The sequence below is a fragment of the Cicer arietinum genome, chromosome 7 (assembly GCF_000331145.2).
Source record: "Cicer arietinum cultivar CDC Frontier isolate Library 1 chromosome 7, Cicar.CDCFrontier_v2.0, whole genome shotgun sequence".
Taxonomy (NCBI): Eukaryota; Viridiplantae; Streptophyta; class Magnoliopsida; order Fabales; family Fabaceae; genus Cicer; species Cicer arietinum.
In genome coordinates, this window is record NC_021166.2 from 41,484,080 (window position 1) to 41,508,850 (window position 24,771).

Genomic DNA, 24,771 nt, shown 5'->3' on the forward strand with positions numbered 1-24,771 from the left:
TGTTCCATGACCACTTATCAAATACATTAACTTGCAAATGAATGTTAGTCAATAAAATCCTACATTGCTCCACTAATTCCTCTTCCCAAGCAAACAACTGTCTCCTCCATCTCCACCCTTGAATACCCTCCCAAGCAAACAACTACCTCCGCCATCTCCACCCTTGAATACCCTCTTGTCGCAATATCTCTACCATAACCTCTACATTTTTCTCTTGTTCCAAAGACAAATAAAATAACCTACTAAATTTCTCAAACAAGACCCCACCAACCAACCATGGATCCTTCCAAAACAAAGTATTACTCCTATTCCCAATAATTTGAAACAATTTTTTTATTAAATCATTCCTCTTCAATACCAACTATTCTCGCAAAAATATCCTTCCACAGAAGCACTAAAAAGAGCATTCAGGCCTTCAGTAGCTATTAGAAACAAGAACAGAGATAAGGGGTCACCTTGTCTCAATCACCTCTACATAGCAAACTCTTTTGTAGGACTCCCATTCACTAGCATAAAAACTGACGCTGAACCAACACAGTCCAAAATCCATTTATGCCATTTCTCTGGAAAACCCATCTTTGCCATCACAAGCTCTAGGTAATCCCACTCAATTGAGTCATATGCTTTCTCGAAGTCCACTTTGAACAAAATTAACTATTTTTTCTTCTTTTTTGCCTCATCGACCACTTCATTTGCAATTAAAATCCCGTCCAAAATTTGTCTACCTTTAACAAACGCTTATTGAGATTCAACTATTACAGAATCAATCACCTGACTCAATCTATTCGCCAACACTTTTGACAAAATTTTATACATACATCCCACTAATGAAATGAGTCTAAAATCATATAAGACTTGCAAATTGTCTTTTTTGGGAATTAAAACTGTGAATGAGCAATTGGATCCTTTCACCAACCTCTCATTCATATGAATATCACCTAGAAATCTCACAAAGTCAGCTTTTACGTTCTCCCAAAACTCTTTCACAAACCCAAAATGTACCCCATCCAGACCTGGACTTTTGTAGCTGTCACAATCCCACACCGCCTGTTTGACTTCCTCTTCGCTAAATCCACCTAAAAGTGTTTCAGCTTGAGTTAGCGAGAGAGAATTAAAATGCATGTTATCCAAACCCATGTGGATGGATCTGGTGGATTTAAAATAACGTTCAAAATGATTAAACACTGCATTTCTCACTGGCTCACCCCTTTGACACGCTCACCCCCAACCTCAATACTGAGAATTGAATTACGACGCCTTCTATTGGATACCATACCATGAAAAAACATTGTGTTTGCATCTCCTTCTCTCAACCATTGCACTCGCGATCGTTACCACTGAATACTACAATTCAACCGAGACCAAGAACAAATATTAGCTGACAACTGTCTACGCTCTTCAATCTCTTCGTCTAATTAATAGAACACATGATTCTACTTTAATATCTAACTTATTTAACTCTCTTTAGCCACCTTTATCTTGTCAAATAGGTTGCTGCAATGTTCCTTATGCCAACTCCTCAAGCGATTATTGATATTTTTCAACTTTTGCTTTAGCACAAAGCCTCCCAACCCAACACCGTACAATTATCCCATGCCTCCTTAACAAAATCCTTATAAGCATCAAATTCTTCCCAACACTTCAACATACGAAAAGGTCTTGGTCTCCAATTATCCCAATCATCACACAAGAATAATGGACAATGATCTGATAAGCCTCTATCCAACGCCCATTGCAAACAATTGGGCGATTGACGACCCCACCTCTTTGATAAAAGAAATCGCTCTAATATGCTCATGACCGATCCATCCAAACGACACCAAGTAAAAGCTCTACCATTTAAAGACAAATCAATAAATTCTGATTCCTCAATAAAATTATTAAAGCGCAAAATGTCTTCCATTTGAATATACTCACTCCTCCCTTTCTTTTCACTTTCCTTCCTAATTGCATTAAAATCTCCACACACACACCAACAACAATCTACATCATTCTCAACCTTCTCATCTATCATATTCCACAATTCTCGCTTCTCAATCATGTCACAAGATGGATAAATATTTACCACACAAATTTTTTCTCCAACATCCTTCCATTCCCCCTCCATAATTAATGCATGATTTATATAGAAGAACTCCACATATCGACCCGCGAGCTATCCCACAAAGTTAGTATACCTCCGGATCTACCTACTGAGGGTTTAAACAAAAATCCAAACCCTTTTGATCCCCACACAATTTCACACATCTTTTCCTCCACAACCTCCAACTTTGTTTCTTGAACACACACTATATCAGGTTTTTATTTTTTATTAAACCCTGCAATTCTTTTTTCTTTGCAACCCCTCCCATGCCTATAATATTATAACATAACATCTTCATTGTCAACCTTACTATCACCAAAAACTTCCTACTCCATCCACTTCTAACTTCCTATGCATTTTTTCCAATATTCACTCTATCTCTTTTTTCCATTTCCATTAATTTTTCAACTATAATATTTTTCTCTTCTTGTGGAATTAACCCGACCTCTTTTACAAAACTTAATACTTTTTAAGTAAAGCGAAATTCCTCCAATCTGCCCGAGACGAAGAATCAACCAAACTAGTCGAAGAAGAAACACTTACTTGATTTAATGAAGCAGACAAAGTTGTTTGTCTGCTATTCTTTTTATGTTGAGCCTTGAACAAAAATCTCTCCTTCCATTGATGCTCTGGTAGTCTATCTATTTGTTTCAAAGATAAAAATTATCTATATTGACTTTTTAGAAAATTCTCTTTCGAATAGTCATATTTCGGTGAACCTTCCTTTTTTCCAACATGCTCTTTAGACCCCATTATGTTTAAACATGTTGCTAAGCCCACCCCACCATGAATAAGGCCCGCGCTACTATCGCCTAGTCGCGATCCATATCACAAGTCTGCTTCGTCAACTACCTTCATGTGTTGCTTTGTCAGTTTGGAAATCAATAAATTCTCTCTCCACATTAAATAGAATTGTTTGATGTTGACCAAGTCCAATGGGTCCCTTCATGCCACTCTCAATTTGAATCAACGAATTTGCATGTCTCCCAATAAATTCATAACCGCCTCCTCCACTGCTAACTTATGGGTTTTATCTCTCCAATAAATGACAATTATTTGGACAATTATTACTAACTCTATTTTCCTCCCCGCCATATTAAGAATTAACTCCAAATTATTGTCCATCCCACCATCCTTATTACGTGCCCCATCACCGTCTAATTCAGTTTCTCTCTCCAACGAATTCAAACCAATATTTATTTTTTTTAATATATTACAACCACAAATTTTGTAAACTGTAATGCTAAAAATATTCGGGCATTGCCGTATAGTCAAAACTTGCTTAAACTTCTCCAAGAATTCTCCCGTACTTATTTCTTTTTTATGAAGGCTAAAGTTGTATATAAAACATTATACCTTAAGAAGCTTGTGGCCACAATTAAAAGGGATAGGGGAATATCTTTGTTTTATTATATTATAATAATGTTAACCTTATCTTTGACTAAACTAGTAGTTACATACTTATAAAATTAAACTAATTAATGTTATGACATTAGGGAACATGGTTACTTAGTGTTAAAAAAATATTTTACATAGTTAAAATATCTACCCAATACAAATATTACACATAAATTTTCCACTAAATTATTACTTGCAAAATATTTGTCGACAATAACTTGTTAGTAACACGACTAAATTATTATATGATAAAATATTTTAATCGAAACTCCAAGAAATATTCCTCAGTCCCTAATCAATCCCTATATTTTAAAATTTGACATCGATGCAATTTATCTGACTGTTCTAATTGTTGGAAAATTCTCAGTTCCAAATTCTCATGTCGCATATCTGGTACTTGGATTTGAAGATATGAAGATTTGGTTGGTCAAATTGAAAATTAACCGACATGAAGATTTGAAGACACTATTCCTTCATTTTCCTTTGGCCAACTAAATTTCGTTGTTCCTTATTCGCTTAATCTTCATGTCTTTAAATCTTACAGGCGACACTTCAAATGAAAAACTATTTATCAACTGAATTGTTTCTAGCTCAATTACATGTAACGAGGCTGAAATGTATTTTCTTAACTGTTTCACATGAAAGAAGTCATGGATGTTGGACATCATCGGTGGCAATGCAATCCAATAAGGCATAGGACGTGTAGTAAATTAATAAGGTCCAAAAACATATGCTTTAAACATGTCCTTTAATGATTGATTCTTTCTTTTTGTTTGTCTGTCGATATGTGGAAAGTATGTTGAACTTAATCTTATCTTTGATCCTAATTCTTCATGCATAACTCCTCAAAAACGTGGCGTAAACTTAGGATGTTGATCTGAAACGATGCTCGAGGTTACCTTATGTATTCTCACAATCTCTGCAAAATGTAGATATCATTCAAACTTGGCCATGTTGTAAGAAATGTGTGAATTTAGTGAAACGATTCACTATGACCCAAATAGAACCACCATTTCTCCTAGTTTTAGGTAATCCAATCATAAAGTCCATAAAAATATTGTCCCATTTTCATTTAGATATACCCAAAGATTATAACATTCTTACAAGTCGTTGGTGCTCCAATTTTTCCTTATAACAAGTTAAACATGTTGCTACATACTCTTCTATGTGCTTCTTCATTCATGACCACCAATAGTTATGCCTTAGGTCCTATTACATCTTTTTTTTTTATGCACTACATAATAAGCTTATTGATATGCACTTTTTCCAAAAAAAATCTTCTTAAGGCTGCAACAGCCGCTCTACATACTCACTTGTTACACCTCATAATGTTATCTGACCCAAGATTGAATTAAATTGTCTTTCCATGAACTACCAAATATCCCTTTTCTTGAATAAATGTGTCATCCAAAAAATTCGTAATTTTGTCAAGTAATCCACTTGAAATCTTAATCAAGCCTAACTTCAAAGCTTCTCGTGTAAACTTTATATCCACATGCAGGTCTCGAAACACTGCCCACAACTTTCGATGTCAAGCCATCACTTTTGAGGACAACAAAAAACTCTTCATACTCAATGCATTGACCACTAAATCTTCTCTTTCGCATGTTCAATTCTCTTTGGTCAAATAGGTACTTTTAAAATTTTATGATCGCTAAGCATAAGGAATGTACATCCATACAAGTAGTTTCTCATGGGTGGGATTATTCCTTTTGTGAGTCTTCAACTAATCAGAAGCTTAAGCCTCCACTTTCTTATGCTGCATATCTTTGTCGTTGGTGAGACGGATCATAATAAACTTCACGCGACTTCTCTAGTTGTGGTAAAACTAAGATGAGTGAGGTTGTCAACCTCAACTTCAACATCTTCAAATTATTCTCACACTTCTTTGTCCATGCAAATGGTTGACCCTTCCTTGTAAATTGTGTTTGTTAGAAACCAAGTTGGTTTGAAGAACTATGTCCTTTACTTGTTTTAATAATAACAAAATCTATTTTTGTGAATAATTTAATGCACTAACATTTTAATTAAGTGTGCATGTCTCAAATTAATTGAATTATATAAATTCTTATGTCATATCCTTTGTTGATTGGACGAATTCAAAAGAACAACAAGACTCTGCATTACTCTATTTGTATGATTCTTATGCAAGCGCTCTAACACGCGCCTCTAGTGACACGAGCGACACTCTAGCTTACTCTAATAATTCAAGCAATATTTTAGTTACTCTAGAAATACAAGATATGTTTCGTTTCAATTACTCTAGAAATCACATTATCACTTCAAGTATTTGATTGTTTGACTATGATTTATGATGTATGCTCTGATGAAAGTCAACATTCCAAAGAAGACAAAGTATTTGCATCCTTTGACGAACATCCTGAATCAACTACTTTTCAAAAAGTCCTTAAGACTTACTCTAATCATTGTATCTTCTGCTTCCCAATTGTTTTACCAATATAAACAAAATCAATTATAAGATTTTGTTTTGGAAAGTTTCTAGAAAACCAATCTCAAAAGATATGATACGAAACTTCATGAATCATGATGATTTCTTGCAATCAAGAAAACAACTAGAAACCCTAATTGATATCTATAAAAGGATATGCGCTCCTCTTTGAAAGAACAAGAAACACACAAGCTATAAGCACATATGCATTATTGCTCGTAATCATTCTTTTTCACTTTAGTGCTGAGAAAAATTTAATAAAGAAAAAATTTGTAAACATTCTCCTAGGAGAGCTATTTTAGAAAAACCTAAAAATTTTCTTTTGTAACCTAGTCTAGTAGTGGCTGCCTTCTTTAAGAGCTTAACTTTACTAGGTTAGAAGGTAGAGAATACTTGAACGCAATTGATTTAACTAGTAGGTATGCAGTGAAAGTGTTATTATGTGGTAAACTAATAGATTAAATTCATTAGGTTGAAGGAACTGGACGTAACTACCGTGTTGGTGGTTAACTAGGATAAATCGTATGTTTATTTTTTATTTTTTATTTTGTTCATGCTTATTTTTTGCGCTTTCTCTACTATAGATTAGTCACGTCAAAAAGTTTTTAAAAAGAAACACAATTGAAACCCCTCATTTCTTGTGTTTTCCGTTCTATAGTGTCAATGTCACCCCAATCTTAACAAATCCTTCAATTAATCTTCTCTAATATCCCACCAATCCTATGAAACTTTGTATATTTGCTATTGTTTAAGGTTGTTTCCAAGAGAGCACAATCTCTATCTTTTTAAGATCCACATCAATTCCTTCTTTTTATATGACATGTCCCAATAAATTTACTTCTTCTACCCAAAATTTGGACTCTAACAAGCTGACATGCAGTTGTTTCTCATGAAGAACTTGCATAACTTTTAGCAGATGTTCTTCACGATCTTCTTAACTCTTTGGACAAATTAGAATATCAATAATTAACACCACAAAAAATTTATCAAAAAATAGTTTGAAGACCCGATTCATGTAATCTATACAAATCATTGGTGCATTGGTCATTGATGGCTCTTCATCATATGCATATTTTTCATTGATTTTAGTCTTATTTATCTTTAATCATTAGTTAATTTAAGGAGTTATTTGATATACTTTGTTGATTTTAGTTCTTTGATTTAATGAAATATTTATGTTATTATTTCCTTGATTAAGTAGGGATTTTTCGGAGTTTTGTGTTGTTACTTTGTTTAAGTGGAGTGCTGGATTTTGGTGAGAAATCAACATGACCAATGTAGCGTATTGCAGCCATATCTGGAGTTGTAGATGTCCAATTTGAGTCAAACCAAGTGCAAATCAAAGCTAAGATCCATCTCTAAAACTTTCACGAAGACACCGGAACCAAATTCAGACTCTAAAAAGGAGTAAAATGCAATATACGTCATACCTCAGATGATGTGCGCCTGAAGCGCGTCAGCAACGCCGAAGGCGCATTTCCTGCCGTTCATCACTGTCCAAGCGCGCCTGAAGCGTGTTTTCTATGCCTGGGGCACATTTACGAACCAGTGACACTGTCCAGGCGCGCGACACGCATCAACATTCTTAAAAACGCAATTTTTCACTGTTTTAGGGATCTTTTTGACTCTTGGGAAGTTGGGAGACTTGTTCCCTAGCATAGAAACTCAAAGACGGTCGTTTCTAACATCATTAGAGCAGTTTTATCAAGAATCATTCATGAATTCTTCTTGTAATTCTTCTCTAATCTCTATCTATTTTATCTCTGTCATGAGTAACTAAACCCTATTTGTTAGGGATGAGTGTAACAAGATGAAACCCTTATTTTTATGATTTGATTTCTTGTTATATGAATGAGTTTATTGAATTATTTTTCTCATCTTTGTGCTTAATATTTTTTATTGCTTGATCAACATTAAAATGTTCTACGATTTGTATTTTGAAACGGAAGTGGACTTTACGAATGCTCGAGATGAGAAATTCATGAATTTGTAGTCTAGACTTAGATCCAGGTCATGAAACCAATTAAATTAGTTGCAAAACAATAGTTTACAAGAGAATTTCTATTCGGTAAAGCTTAATTTTAATCTTAAATCTACTAAGGAATTAGGGGTTACTTTGGAATTAAAGGTTATGTCACTAAGACATTAGGGCAAGAATAATAAAGAGAATTCGGTAATAATTCAATAAAGGAATTCAGTAACTAGGATCAAATTAGACACCAATGTTGGATTCGAAGTGAAACTCATCCCTAACATTTTTCTTATTATAAAAGGTCAATTTTATTACTATTAGTTTTAAATAGGCTTAATTGCAGTTTTGATCACCCTATTTTAACTGAATCACAAAAGTAGTCCCCCCATTTTGTTTCTCCCTAGTTTTGGTCCCCCAAGCAGAATTTTGGTCCAAAACTTGATGAAATTTCATTTTTTTTGCATTTATTTAAGTAACACAATGCCTCAAGATCTCATTTGCAACAATTGTACCTAAAATATATGACCATAAATGGTGTAGTACGGCTTTAAAAAATAAAATTTCATCAAGTTTTGGACTAAAATTCTGTTTGGGGGACCAAAACTGGGTAGAAACAAAATGGAGGGACTACTTTCGCGATTCAGCTAAAATAGGGGGACCAAAACTGCAATTAAGCCTTTTAAATATTATTTCAATCAATTCGGAAACTTTTTGTTCAATTTAGTAATTAAATATAATTCGATAGTAAAACGCAATCTTTGAGTTCCACACTCGGTACTACTGTTTTATTATTACTTGCAATGATTCAGTACACTTGCTGAAATGTTATCAAGTTTTTGGCGCTGTTGCCGGGGATTGCCATATCACTATTGAATTTTATTTATTTACTGAATTGAAATTTTTTGCTTTGCAATAAAATTCTTCTTTTATTTTATTTCAAATTTTAAAAAAAAATTATGTTTTAGAACTGTTTTGTTTTTACTTAATTATTTATTTTTCTTTATTTTAAAACTCTTAATTACTCACAATCTGTCTAACCTTGTATGCGAGGTCAGTCCTCAGCTGAACTTATCTTTGATCCAGAAATCGAAAAAACAACGAAAGCACATCGAGGGGCGGCTCGAGAAAGGAAACAAAGGGAAAGACATTTAGTAGTGGAAGAAGAGGTTTTGGGTGATTCCATCATAATTACTGAGATGGCCGATCCACCACTACCAAAACGTACTCTCGGGGAGTATGGGAATTGAAATAGAAATCGTGTTCGATTGCCCATCCATAACCAACCGGTTACAATCAACAAGTTTGAAATAAATCCTGCTCTATATAGAGAGTTGAAGGAGATTCATTTTGCCGGTAGACATAACGAAGACGCTAATAGACATCTCACAAGTTTCTTTGAATCATGTGAAACAGTGAAGGTGGATGGTTTGTTTGAGGAAGACAAGAGAATGAAACTGTTTCCATTTTCATTAACAGATGATGCTAAGGAGTGGCTTCATTCCTTTCTTGCCGACAACATCACCACATGGGATGATCTTGAAGATAAGTTCTTGGAACAGTACTTTCCCTTAACTATGTTTGTTAGAAAAAGGCAAGAGATTTTCAGTTATAAACAGAAAGAGGGAGAATCTCTCTGTGACACTTATAGGAGATTCAAAAACTTACTAGCAGGATGTCCAAATCATGCTTATGTCGACACTGCCCAAATGCAAATATTCTGCAATAGTTTGTGGCCGAACACTAGAATTATGTTGTATGCCACATCAGGTGGTTCTTTGAATTACAAGACTGCAACAGAAGCACAAAAGATTATTGAGATCATGGCATCAAATGAACAAATGATGTTGTATGACAGAGGTGGTGGGTCAACAAGTGGTGTATTGGAGTTGAATGTTATGGATCGGTTGGCCCCAAGCAGGTTATTCTCAAAAAAGATAGAAGAGGTTATCGCCACTGATATAAAGAAGGGGATGGCAGCTCTAAATATACAACCCCAAGTGGCCCCTGTCAAATTACTAAAGCATACTAGCTGTAACCTTTGTGGAGGAGCACATAAAACTGGAGCTTGTGAAACACTGGATGACAATGAGTTAGAAAAACTAGAACAGGTGAATTTTGTTAGTAATAACAGGAGGCTGAATAATCCCTACTCTAGTACGTACAACCCTGGTTTGAGAAATCATCTAAATTTTTCTTGGAGAGATCAGCAAGGTGGATCTCAAGGTCAACAAGGAGCTCAAACAATCCAATTCTCACCTAGAAAGGCTGCTTGGGAGAGTGCTATGGAGAAATTAGTGACAACCACAAGTTCTTTCATTGAAGAGTCAAGAGCAATCCATAAAATCACTCTGCATCCATAAAGAATCTGAAAACTCAAGTGGGTCAACTTGCTCAACAAATGACACGAAGAATGACTGGAAATTTGCCTAGTGACACGGTTCCGAATCCGCGAAATAATGTCAATGTCGTGACAACAAGGAGTGGCAAGGTAATTGAACAAGTATCGCTTAAAGCCAAACAAAGTGTAAGTACTTCAATTTCAACCCACTCAGAGGAAATAGTCACACCGATATTAGTTGAGGAGCACATCACTCTTGAAAAGGAAGAAGAACCCGTGGTACAAAAAGGGGAATCACTACCAAAACCAGAAATTCGACTTTCGTTTCCTCAAAGATTAAAAAAGGAAGAAACAGAAAAACAATTTGGTAAGTTCCTTGATGTTTTTAAAAAACTACAGATTAACATTCCTCTTGCAGAGGCACTAGAACAGATGCCAACATACGCTAAGTTCATGAAGGAGATTCTGTCGAAGAAAAGAAAAATCAGCGGTGAAACAGTGATGCTTACCGATGAATGTAGTGTTATACTACAAAGAAAACTGCCGCCGAAGCTCAAGGATCCTGGAAGGTTCTCAATCCCGTGCTCCCTTGGAAATAGAACTTTTGGAAAAGCGTTGTGTGATCTTGGGGCTAGTGTAAGTCTTATGCCGCTTTCCATATACAAAAAGTTGGGCATCGGAAAAGTCAAAGACACACAGCTGATGCTACAATTTGTGGATCGCTCAATGAAACACCCCTATGGAGTGGTGGAAGATGTGTTGGTTAAAGTGGACAAGTTCATTTTTCCAGTGGATTTCGTGGTACTAGACATGGAGGAAGACAATGACATTCCTTTGATTTTGGGAAGACCATTCTTAGCAACAGGGCGAGCTATGATTGATGTAGTAGATGACACCTTAACCTTTAAGGTAAATGAGGAAACATTTACATTCAATATTTTAAAAGCCATGGAGCATTCAAACGAAAGAGAAGGGTGCAACCAAATTGAGATTTTTAATTTGATAGTCGATGAAGAAGTTGAACATCAAGAGTGTTATGTCTACCCCAAGATGTTGTTAAAGAAAGTAAAGATCCAGAGGTGAAATAGGTTTTAGCCATGTTAGAAGTATCACCATCTTACTCCCCCCGTTTCCCCACTATAATGGAGGGGTTGAAAAGGAATGAAGATGAATATGTAGAGAAAAAGAAAGATACGCCATTGGCTGAACTCAAGCAATTGCCACCTCACTTGAAATATGTATCTCTTGGTGAGAAGGATGATGTGTTCTTCCTGTCATATATGCCACTTTGACAATAGTTGAGACATCAAGCTAATGACTTTAAAGAAGCGCTTCGTGGGAGGCAACCCACAGGTAGAGGTAACTTTTATTTTTTTGCAATCTTATTTTTTTATTTGAATTTGTTTCTTTCTAATTGTGTGTAAACATGCACTATGATGAAGAATTATTAACAACTTGCATTTTGTCTTAAGTTTTCTGTTTGGGATTTTGAAATTTAAACTCTATTTCTTTGCTCATATCATTGCTCAATTCGATAAATTTAACTAATGCATGCATTGTTGATTACTCCTTGGTTGTCGAAGTCTCACTTGTCATTTTATTAAATAAAAAAACTAAATAAATTTTGTAGTGGCATGTTTGACATCATTTAGATAGCTCATACTATTTCTTATTATCCTAGTTGTGAGCTTTTGGACCTAAACACTTTAATTGTTTGTTGTGTGATTATCACTTGTAATTTATGCATACATTGAGGTAATTTTATTTGGTCGTTTGAGTCTTTCTAACTATGCAAATGTTATCATTTGCTAGCCCCTTTGAGCCTTGTCATTTTCTTTCGGTTACTAGCCACATTACAAATCAACGACTTGACTTTAATTACATCACCGTACTTGGAGTTAGGTAGCAAATTGTTTGTCTTATCTTGGTAAAATTCTAAGTTTTGGGTTGCTCATGGGATGACAACCTTTTAAGTTTGGGGTAGTGATTCTCACAAAAAGAAAAAAAAAGGAAGAAAAAGAAAAAAAAATCAAAACAAAAAGAAAAAAAAAATCAGTTTCTATATTTTGATAAATAATATCTTCTTGGTTCTTTTGTGAATGTTTGAGAATCTTTACAATGAAAATGTGAAGAAAAAAAAAAGTATTAGAATAATTTGAAAATGTATGCCTAACTCCAAGTAGTAAAGCCTACTATCCCAAAACGTCTTACCTTTACCTAAGCCCAATTATAATCCGAAACTCCTCCAAAAGTGTATATGTTTGCTGCATTGTGATTGTTAAGCAGAACTTTTTCAAGCCTATGGTAGCGTGATGCATGTTCTAGCGTGCTGCTTTCGAGAAGAAGAAGAAGAAGAAGAAGAAGAAGAAGAAGAAGAAGAAGAAGAATTTTTTTACCATTACAATTTAAACAAATGAACATCAAAACGAGCGAGAAATTGATGTTTGAAATAATAAGAAGAGCGAAAAAAAATATATATAAAAAAATAAAATAAATCTAATGTAATTAGAATTACTTATTTGCCACCGTGTTTTTATTTTTCCGTTTCCTGATTGAAAAAGAAAATAGAGAAAATGACATTTTTTTATTCTCCCTATAATGGGCTATATTTTAGAAGTGTTTTCACATACAAGTAAACACATTTTTACTGTTTTTTTTTTGTTGGTTTAAATATGTTTTTGGTCTTTGCAAATATGCTTTGTTTTGATTTTAGTTTCTGTAATTTTTGTTTGTTTTATTTATACCCTTGCAAATTTTAATAAGTTCTAAAAATGTACTTTATGAATCTTTTTTAGTAAAAAAATAGTGACATGGCTAAATTTGGATGAAGTGGCACATGGTGATTGTGTAATTTTTGTTGACTGGATAATATTTAAATTTAAAATTAATTTTATTAACTCATTTAATTATTTAATTAAAAACTTAAAATTAATTAATTAATTAATTAATATGGCAATTAAATAATAATAACTCAATAATCTTCGTATTCAACTCTAAATTTTTTAATAAAAACTCAACAACCTTCATCTTCAACACTAATTTATTCATCTTCAAATCACACATTCTCAAATATAAATCAAAACCTTAAAAATTCTAATCTCTCATGTTTTTTTATACCACACCTATAATCTTTACTATAACCACCAAAGACATACATATATTTGCCACTATTAATGGAGTTACAGGTGTGACCCCACCTTTTCCCTGACCTAGATTCTCCTGTATCCTCTTTTCCTATCGCCTTCACCTCAACCTTTTCCCAGCTCATTTTCTTCAAAACCAGTTTGTTTGTTTTGTGAGAAAAAGCAGTTTGTTTGTTTTGTGAGAAAAAAGAAAAAAAAACTCAATACCCAAATATATTAAAAAAATCTAATGACAGAAGAATGACTTGAGGGTTAATCTTGCCATTTTTTTTAAGAGGAGATTCATGTAACACTTTATTTATTTGAATTATAGGTGTAGTGCAAGAAAAATGAAAGATTAAAATTTTTAGAGTTTGAATTTAGATTTGAAAATTTACGATTTGAAGATGAAGAAATTATGCTTGAAGATGAACATTATTGAGTTTTTATTAAAAAATTTGGGGTTGAAGATGAAGATTATTGGATTTTTATTATTTAATTGGTTTATTTATTAATTAATTTTAAGTTTTTAACTAAATGATTAAATGAATTAATAAAATGAATTTTAATTTTAAATATTAAATATTTTCTAGTCAACAACAATTACACGGTCACCACGTGTCACTTCATCCAAAATTAGTCATTTCACTATATTTTTATCAAAAAAAAAATTCATAAAAGACTTTTTTAAAACTTGTTAAAATTTGTAAGGGTATAAATAAATAAAAATATACAGGGACTAAAATCAAAACGAAACATATTTGCAAGGACAAAAAATATATTTAAATATTTTTTATTTTTTATGAAAATAGAAACAAGAAATGAGCTAAGTAAACAAACCCTATTTTTTTCTTATAAATTGTCAATTCAAAAAGAACGAAATGTATTTTTACAATTTTGAAATTAATAGTAATTAAAAAATATTTATTAAAATTTTAATCTATTTAGAAACAAAATTATTATCATAGTTATATTATTTTTTTTTTTGTTTTTGGGTGTTAATGTTGTATTGAAGTCTCACAAATTGGTCAATTTTTTGACACGTTGGATGTATACATGTATTTGGACACCTTTATCCTTAGACTTAGTTTATGGATTGAGATTTAAAACAATTCATCATAGTTTTATAGTCGAGTTAAAGATGACAATTAATGTGAGAACTAGACATAGAATTCACATTAAATGTGAGGGTTAGTATTTAAGTTGTATTAAAATTTTATATTGTTAAGATTTCATGGTATATGTATTTTGATATTCTTATTCTTTGAACTAGCTTTTGTAAGTGAAATATAATTTTATTTAACATAATATCAAAGTCGAATTAAAGATGACAATATAAAAATTGGACATAGAACTAATTGTTAGACATGATAACACTCTTAGTAATCAAAGTATATTAGTCTCATATTAACAAAATGAACACGCTCATCCTTTAAACTAAATTTTTAGAGTGAAATCTTTGCTGTTTTTAAGAATTGAAACCCATTGAACATTGGTACTATGTGAATGCAACTTGCATCCTAAGAGGCTTACAACCGAAGAACAAAAAGTGCATAATCAGAGTATAAAATATTAATACCAACGAAAAAGGTGTACTCTCATGAGATTTTCACATACTAAATTAATTTATCAATACATACTCAACTAATTTATCAATACATACATTCCTTGGATTTGATCACCCCTTGTAAATTCGAAAAGTAAAATAAGAATTAACTATGAAATATTTTGACAATTTTACACCAACCTCTATGTAGTTGTCTACATTCAATCACAAATCCCCACAAAGTGTTGCCAATGAACATAGCTTCCGCAAGGAACGGAAACATGTATCTTCAATGTCCCTATATCTTATTCATTATTTTTGTTTCTACTCCTTGACTTAATTGAACCATGAAAATGAAACATAGGTTGGTATATATTAATTAAGGGTCCTATACACCTATATCCTAAGTTTTGAAATGAACATCATAGTATACAATAGTCAAAAAAGTGATATTCCTTCAATTTTAATCTCATTTTATATTATCAATAAGTCTAGTCAATCTTATTTTTCTCAAAATTCAAAGTTTCTTCAATCCTATCACTCACACGCCTAGTAAATTACTCATCATTCTTCTATTATATTTAGTGACCCAAATCTAACTTTGTTAGCAAAACTTACTTTCAGCCAGCTAGAAAGGGACTGAAAGGTTGGACAAACTGTATGCTCATATTTCAATTCATCTTACTAGCATTAAGATTGCATATCTTCATTATCACATTAATTACTTTAAATCCATTAGTTTTTCATTTGGGCCAACTCACATTTTGATCTCATATCTAACCCTCCCACAAGCTTATGAGAAATTAAATTAAATTAAATTAAATGTACCTCCCATTGTCCCTTTTTATTTTGTTCCTTTCCTTGAATTTATGCATTGGTCGCAATCTTCAAGCTATTGTTGAGCCATCCAACATCCAAGCCATCATTTCAAGAAAGGTTAGTGTCATACTCATCAATGAGTTACAGATGCTCAATATATACTTATAATTATTACTTAGTTTAGTATTCACAAAGAAAACTATGTGAAATTAAGATACTATTAAACGTTTAAACTATAATCTAAACTCTTTATTTTCCATCTCCACTTACAAGTTATATATCAAAATATGTGAAAGCTTTAAAACAATTGTTTTCCACATAAAAAAATTGTATGAATAAAACTATAATCTAAACTCAACTTTGATTTCAGCATATTTAGGAGTTACTTATTTGTGAATGCTTCAATGATATATTTATGAATAGGTGTCAGCAAAAGTGGAGAAAGAACCTCTAGAATCAAATGGATCAACAAAAACAGAACACATTAAAATTAAGAACAAAATTGAAGCCGTACAACACATGAAAAATATGCATTACAAAGCTATTAAAAGCACTAAGCAACTAGAGATTCCAAGTCATGTTCCAAAAAAATCATCAGCTTCTTGGTCAGTGCATCAAAGGAAAGAGGATCAAAATCCAGGATTTTACTCAGATTATTCTCGACCAAGGACTCGCCCTCCCTCGCATAACTGATTTCCTATGGTTGTGGTTACGTCGCAAAGTTTTATATTGCAGGAAAATGCGGCTGATGCCACAAAAAGTGCGGCTCCATCATCGTTGCGGCAACTTCAAATTGCGGACCACAATTTAAAACCATGGTTTTGATATAAAAAGGAGCCCCTGCCAATTTTTTCTTTCCCCATTCTTTTTTATCTACTAGCATGTTGAATCCTCTTACAATGTTGTATATCTTTAACTCAAAGCAGGAATCTATTTGTTCTAATCATTGACATTGATGTATGTAATTGTACACTTCTAACATCTTTAGATGAAATAGATAATGGTTAAAGTAGTATTATCCTATCAAATTTTTAGCTTCCAACATCACGAAAATAGAAGTAAAGAACACCAACAGTGAGATACAAATAATGTATATGGATATAGAGCATAAAAGATAGGTTAGTATTTTGATCCTTAGATGCATCTTATATTGAGAAAAGGCTCATATTTGTAACTATGGCAGTTTTCCATGGCTGGCTTAACACTCAACTTTTTTTTTTATTCTATAGATGAAATGATATAATTATCATAAAAAACTTATACAAAATTGTGAAGTTTCAGATTTGAACTCGGAACATGATGTCCAACCTAACAATATCAGAATTTGTCAGTTGACCTAAAACTTAATTAGTTAATACTCAACTTAATTAATTGAATTGATGTTGTCATTCATATTTCCCATACCAAATATTTTTTACTTTTTTCTTCATCAAGGCATAAGACTTAAAACAACCCTTAAAATATACTCACAAAACATCCTCTTCACTCAACAACTCTACTTTATAAGTTGCAACTAAGATTGAGAAAATAAAATACTACGGCTCAACAGATTTAGAAACTATGTTGTGATGATGACATATAAAGCATAACCAAGGAAGGAAGCATAGAGGATATTTAAGGTCTTGGAACTCCAATGAGAAGAGCAAGGTCAAAAAAGAGAAATGATGCACCAAATAACCTGAAAGCCACTTTATTTGAAGCAAGTCCAACTCATGAAGAATTGAAGCCCAAGATAGTAAATTGCTTAATCCAATTTGAAGAAGTAAAGGAATGAGGGCTACATCTATGTGTTATCAAATTTTAATATTAGTTTTAATTAACGTAGTAGACTGAATTAGTAAGAACATTTGGGTCTAACTGTTAAAACTTGAGTTGGAAATTTTTTTGAGAATTTGTAAAGTACTGCCACTATAAAAGGCAAACCCCTAACTTATGCAAAACAAAATTTGAACATATTGTTACTTTGTGAGGCTTTGTTGTCTAGAGTTCTTGAAGTAATTTACTTAGAACTTATCAAGGCTGTTAATCCTTGTGACATTCTTTTTTGGCTTATCAATCCCTAGATTATGACGCCATTATGTTCTTGGTTCCTTTGTTGAAATATAATTTCAAGTTTCATTTACATAAAACCCTAATACACAAATTGTACCAAATTTTGTGTTTGGTAACATGCGCTCATATCTCGTGTTTTAAATACTCTTTTTAAGTGATTCAACAGCCTAACATGTGTTTCAGAACGTCCTTTTTCACCTTATTTTGGAATCGATTGATTCTGAGTTTCGTAGCTTCAATTATCGTGTTCTCCAACAAAACGTGATTTTAGCTCAAATCTATAAGTTTCCAACCTATAACGATCTTAAAAGTTTTTCGTGACAAAGTGGATTATATCATTTGGTATTAGACCCTGGTTTCTAGGTTTGGAATTGAGTAAAATTATATTTATGCATTTTTTTTCAAACATAAATTGCAAGTTATGTTGCTTTTGTTTGAAATGTTGTCGTTACTTAATTTATGTATTGCTGCTACTTGGAAAAAAATATTAAAAAAAAATACAAAAAGAAGAAAGTTGTTGTTGTTAGTAAGTCAGTTGTTGTTTTAGCTACTGACTTACTCTGTATTCGATTACAGGTGGGCGTAGTCGAATACAGAGGTAAAAGTTTTGGCAACTGACTTGTTTTGTATTCGACTACAGCATGTCGTAGTCGAATACAGATGCAAAGATTTTGGCTACTGACTTGCTTTGTATTCGACTACAGCAAGTCGAGCCGAATACAGATGTGAAGCTTTTGCTTCTGAATTTCATCTGTATTCGAATACACTATGTTGTATTCGAATACACCTTTGTATTTTGTAAAAAATATTAGTTTTAAGACTTTGTTAATGTAATTTTGACTTTTGAAAAATACTTTATATGCATATGTAAATATGAATGTTTCTCATGTATTTGAAGTATTGGTTGCATCATTTACCTTTACATTAAACATCTAATATGTTTGGATTTAACGTTTCATTAATGAAGATATTTGAACTTCTTTTTGAGCTTGTTGTTTTGATCATATTTTTTATCTTTGTCTTCATCAAAAACATGTATTTTACAGTTGTGTTGTTAAAAGTATTTCACACTACCTGTTGGACAAAATTCCTAAGAGTATTTTTCAATCACATTACTACTGTTTTGTGATACTTTACTTTCTTCTAATCAATTTTTGTTCAACCATCTTGAGTGATCTTGCTAATTCAATTAAGAATTTGAAGAGAGCAATTGAGTGGAAAAATACAAGAGAGATACATTATAAAAAAGCATAAATTGAGTGAAATACGAGTGACAAATTCAAGAGTGTAAACATGTGAGCTTTGTGGTAAGGTCCTTTTCTTTCACTTTTGTTTATTTGTTATTTAAAATATGGTAGGAATAGGTGGTGATGAATAAATAGGGGTAACAACAGATTGTTAGTGGATGCTATAAATGCTTTAACGCAAAGGATTTTGATGGAGCATACTAAAGATTTACATGCCATAATTGAGGAGTTAGAAATTCAAGAAAAACATGGTGATGATGGAGGTAGAAGGAAGAGAAGAGAAACTGGGGGTGGTGGTAGAGGAGTTATTATAGAAGGAGTGAAGCTTAAAATACCATTGTTCCAAGAAAAAAGTGATCTGGAAGCTTTCCTTGAGTAAGAGATGAAAATTGAACAACTCTTTTCATGCAATAATTACACAGAAGAGAAGAAGGTAAAGGTGGCAACCATAGATTTTACTTATTATGTACTCATTTGGTGGGACCAATTATAAAAAGAAAAAATGATTATGAAGAATCGTTGGTGGATAGTTGGGTGAAGATGAATAGGTTAATGTAGAAAAGGCTTGTTCCTTCTTACTATCATAGAGACCTTCACAATAAGCTTCAAAGGTGTACTCAAGGTAGCAAGAGTGTGGATGATTATTATAAGAAGATGGAGGTGTGCTTAATTAGAGCCAATATTAGAGAAGATATGGAGGCTACTATGACACATTTTTTTACAAGGGCTGAATAGTGATATAAGTGATGTTGCGGGATTACGAAATTATGCAGAGTTGGAGGACTTAGTGCACCAAGCTACTAAGGTAGAATAACAACTAAAGAGAAAGGGGTGTCATGAGAAATAGTTCTTCTAACTTTAATGCTTCTTGTTGAAAGGATATAAATAAGAAGGACGAAAATACTTCATCAAACACATCCACGATTGCACCTCATAGGATTCAAAATAAATCCAATGATGCTCATAAGAAAGAACAAAATAGTGAGATTAAATGTTTCAGATGTTTGCGAAAATGCCACATAGCTTATGAATGTCCAACTAAGAAGACAACGTTACTTAAGGAGAATGGTAATATTACTAGTGGATCATGTTCTGAATCTGCTACATCTAGCGATGAGGAGAATGAGGAAGAAGTTGTTGAATGAGGAGACTTGTTCATGGTTAGAAGAATGTTGGGAAACCAATCAAGAGACTTTGATGAAACACAAAGGAATAATATGTTTCATACTCGATATCTCATCCAAGGTAAGTTATGTTTTTTAATTATAGATGGAGAAAGCTGCACTAATGTTGCTAATGAAAGAATGGTTTCAAAAATGATTTTGGTGACTAAACCCCACCTACAACCATCCAAACTTCAATGGCTTAATGAGGAAGGTGAGAATATTGTGAGTGAGCAAGTGGAGGTGAATTTTACTGTTGCGAAGTATGAGGATACAATTATATGTGATGTAGTGCCAATGGTGGCTTGTCATTTACTTCTTGGAAGGTCATGACAGTACGATAAGAAAAGCAATCATGATGGTTATACAAATAAGTTCTCTTTTGTACATAAAGAACACAAACTTAATCTTGCTCTTTTGTCTCCTAGATAGGTTGGTGTAGATGAATCCAAAATGAGAGAGCAAAGAAAACAAGAGAGAAAAGAAAAAGAAAGAGAGAAAAGAAAAAAAGAGTCAAAAGGAAGAGGGAAAAGGCCAATGCTATTGCTTTTGAGCAAGGAGAGTGACTTAAATGTTACAGATAATACAAATTCTTTTCGTAGTGATGTTGTTTCTTTGTTTCATGATTTTGAAGATGTAATTCCTAAAGAGGTTCTTCATGACCTACCACCTATAAGAGGTATAAAACATGGAATTGGTCTCATTCCATGTGTTTTATTGCCCAACAGACCAACATATAGGGTTAATCCTCAAGAGACCAAAGAAATCCAAAGGTAAGTTGAAGACTTGAAGCAAAAGGGATAGGTGCAAAATAGCTTAAGTCCATGTGTAGTCTCCATTATTCTTGTACCTAAGGTACTGATTGTAAAGCCATCAATAATATCAAGGTAAAGCATAGACATCCAATTCCTAGATTAGATGATTTTTTGGATGACTTGCATGGTGATTGGGTATTTTTCAAAATTGATCTTAAAAGTGGATATCAACAAATTAGGATTAGAGATGGAGATGAATGGAAAAACATCCTTTAAAACAAAAGCTTGTATGAATGGTTAGTCATGCCTTTTGAATTAACAAATGCACCTAGCACTTTCATGAGGTTGATGAACCATGTACTAAGGGAGTTTCTAGGGAAATTTGTTGTGGTCTACTTTGATAACATTTTGATTTATAGAAAATCTTATGATGATTACCTTTTGCATTTGTGAAGTGTTTTGGAAGCTTTTAGGCATGAAAGGTTGTAAGCAAACATGGAATATGTGTTTTATATACAAATCATGTAGTTTTCCTTGGTTTTGGGATTAGCTTAAAGGAGTGCTTGTTGATCAATAGAAGGTGAAAGCTATTCAAGAATGGCCAACTCCTAAAAATGTTAACGACGTAAGAAGCTTCCATGGCTTAGCTAGTTTCTATAAAAGGTTTGTTATAGATTTTATACATTAGTTGCACCTTTGAATGAAGTGATTAAAAAGAATGTGAGATTTAAATGGGGTGAAAAACAAGAGCAAACAATTGCTACCCTCAAATAAAAATTGACTCTTGCACCAATTCTTGCATTGCCTAATTTTCTAAATATTTTGGAAATGAATGTGATGGATCAACAGTGGGGATAAGGTCTGCTTTGATGCAAGAGGAGCATCCCATTGCTTATTTTAGTGAGAAACTTAAAGGTGTTGTTCTTAATTATACTACATATGATAAAGAGTTGTATGCATTAGTGAGAGTATTACAAACATGGAAGCACTATCTTTTACCAAGTGGGTTGAATTTCTTGAGCAATTTCAGTACATGATCAAGCATAAAAAAGGTCTTCCTCAGTCTAAAAGTAGAAAATATTCAATTTTTGTGGTGGTGGACAGATTCGCCAATATGGCTCACTTCATACTTGTAGAAAAGTTGATGATGCTTGTCATGTGGCAGATTTGTTCTTTAAAGAGGTAGTTAGAATTCATGGTTTACCTAGAAGCATTGTGAGTGATCGAGACATTAAATTCATTATGTCACTTTTGGAGGACAGGTAAGCTTGGAACTAAACTTCTTTTTTCCACTACTTACCACCTACAAATTGAAGGCCAAGCCGAGGTAGTGAATCTAACTAATTCTTCTCTTCTAAGGGATGTAATCCAAAAGAATATTAAGATAAGGGAATAATGTTTGCCCTATGTTGAATTTGCATATAATAATGTTGTTCATAGCACTACTCGTTATTCTCCCTTTGATTTTTTGTTTTTATGGTTTTAACCCTCTCACTCCTCTTGATTTAATGTATTTGCCAAGTAACTCTATTCTAATTCATAAGGATGGAAACGTTAAGGCTGCATATGTTCGAAAATTACCTGAGAAGGTAAAGACACAAATTGAAAAAAAAAAAGGTGGATATCTATGCAAGACAAGCTAATAAAGGTAGGAAAAAGGTTGTATTTGAATCAGGTGATTGGGTCTGGGTTCATTTAAGGAAAGAAATATTTCATTCTAAAAGAAAATCTAAACTTTAACTAAGGAGATGGACCTTTTCAGGTGTTGTCCAAAATTAATAATAATATCTATAAAATAGACCTTCCTGGTGACTATGGTGTTAGTCCTACTTTTAATGTGGTTGATTTGTCTCCTAATGATGCAGGTGAATAAGATCGCAATTTGAGGGCAAATTCAATTCAAGACGGAGGGAATAATGAAAACATAGAAAACATAACCAAGAAAGGAAGCATAGAGGATACTCAAGGTCTTGGAACTCCAATGATAAGAGCAAGGTCAAAGAAAGCAAATGATGCTCTAAATAACTGGATTGCCACTTTATTTGAAGCAAGTTCAACCCGTGAAGAATTGAAGCACAAGATGGTAAATTGCTTAATTCAAATTGAAGAAGTTAAAGAATGAGGATTTCATCTATGTGTTATCAAATTTTAATATTTGTTTTAATTAAAGTAGTAGACTAAATTAGTAAGAACATTTGAGTCTAACTGTAAAAACTTGAGTTGGGCTGAATTTAAAGAATTTGTAAGGTACTGCCACTATAAAAGGCAAACACCTAGCTTGTGCAAAACTGATTTTGAGCATATTGTTACTTTGTGAGACTTTGCTCTCTAGAGTTCTTGAAAGAATTCAATTAGAACTTATCAAAGCTGTTAATCCTAGTGACATTCTTTTCGGCTTATCAATCCCTAGATTATGGCGCCATTCAGTTCTTGGTTTGTTTGTTGAATTATAATTTCTAGTTTAATTTACCTCAAATCCTAAAATACAAATTTAACAAATTTCGTGTTCAGTAACATGCGCTCATATCATGCGTTTCTCATACTCTTTATCAGTGATTCAAGCCTAACTTGCTTTTTGGGATGTCCGCTTTAACCTTTTTTTTTTTAATCTTTCGATTTTGAGTTTTGTAGTTTCGGCTATCGTGTTCTCCAAAAAAATACGATTTTAGCTCCAATTTATAAGTTTCCAATCCAAAATGATCCTAAACGTTGTTCATGGCAAAGAGGATCATATGATGTGGTTTACACAAAACTAAATTGAGAACTAGTGGTCGCCCGAGCTACCGATGGGAGGGATGACCACCTATGGTGCTATTTACTTAATGAGACACCAATTTTTTTTTAATATGTATATATATATTATGGATAAATATTTCATGTGGCCCCAATTTTTGTTTTAATACTAATATGGTATAAATGTGTTTGCACTTTTTTTTTTATTAATTATGAAAGTGTGCAAAAAAAACAAAGAAAGAAAATAAGGCAAGTACAAAACAATAGATCAAGAGATATGAGAGACTGAGAAAATCATTATCATTGATGATCTAAATTGAAAGTGATAACTAATGGAATTTACAATTTGTCATTAAGAAATGGGACATTACATAATTTTAAGTGGTTATTTAACAAAAAAAGTTTTTGAAAGATATTAAATACACGAAACTTTAATGTACAAGGAACATATCACATATATAGAGTTTTGGTATGGGTTAAAAGTCAAAAATGACAATTAAAAAGGAACAAAGAAAGCATTAAATAGCATAAGTTTTTCTTGAATTTAGGAAACTCTGTGAGGTAAGGAGACCTTCCATTTTTATTACATGTACCTTATAGTACTATGTTTGAATGATTATATGTGTATGTGATGTTATATAACATATGTGGATATACGTTTAATTATTTGACACATCTTGATATATGTCCAAGGTTATATTAACATATTGTTGTAAGAATATGTAATTGAAATGTTTACATTTGTTGGATGATATGTGAATTAAAATTGCATTTTTATATATAGGAAATCGTATGCTTATGCATATCATAGTTACGTGGTGACAGTGGTTGATATAGGGTGTGGTTATCGAGAATGGACTCACCTTAACCTCTTGCGAAGGTTATTGCGTAATGATGGCTTGTGATAGGCATCACTGTGTTAGTTTGTGAGCGATTGCGAAGGGTATAATAAATTGGAAGCATGTGCACTGATATATAGCCATTGCATTAGGGATTGAAGTTTTTTGTCAAAAATATATGTAATGTGAGCATTTATACCTGCCAATATATTTTATGTTGTTGTCTATTGATACTTGTACAACTTATTTATTTTT

At 32.8% G+C, this 24,771-nt stretch overlaps 2 protein-coding genes across 2 annotated transcripts; one reads left to right on the plus strand and one right to left on the minus strand.

Moving 5' to 3' along the window:
* Nucleotides 1–1,552: 1,552 nt before the first annotated feature.
* LOC140918792 (uncharacterized) lies at nucleotides 1,553–2,107 on the minus strand. Its single transcript, XM_073363589.1, has one exon. The coding sequence runs from the start codon at nucleotides 2,105–2,107 to the stop codon at nucleotides 1,553–1,555; it is 555 nt and encodes a 184-aa protein (XP_073219690.1).
* Nucleotides 2,108–9,098: 6,991 nt separating this feature from the next.
* On the plus strand, nucleotides 9,099–9,859 carry LOC140918793 (uncharacterized). The gene is made up of 3 exons (XM_073363590.1): nucleotides 9,099–9,136; nucleotides 9,230–9,725; nucleotides 9,821–9,859. The coding sequence occupies exons 1-3, from the start codon at nucleotides 9,099–9,101 to the stop codon at nucleotides 9,857–9,859; spliced, it is 573 nt and encodes a 190-aa protein (XP_073219691.1).
* Nucleotides 9,860–24,771: the final 14,912 nt, after the last annotated feature.

Coding starts and splice junctions, on each gene's coding strand:
- LOC140918792 (XM_073363589.1), bottom strand. CDS start 2,107: ATGGAGGGGGAATGGAAGGATGTTGGAGAAAAAATTTGTGTGGTAAAT.
- LOC140918793 (XM_073363590.1), top strand. CDS start 9,099: ATGGCCGATCCACCACTACCAAAACGTACTCTCGGGGA. Junction 9,137..9,229: donor CCAAAACGTACTCTCGGGGA/GTATGGGAATTG, acceptor TGCTCTATATAG/AGAGTTGAAGGAGATTCATT. Junction 9,726..9,820: donor AAAAGATTATTGAGATCATG/GCATCAAATGAA, acceptor GGCCCCAAGCAG/GTTATTCTCAAAAAAGATAG.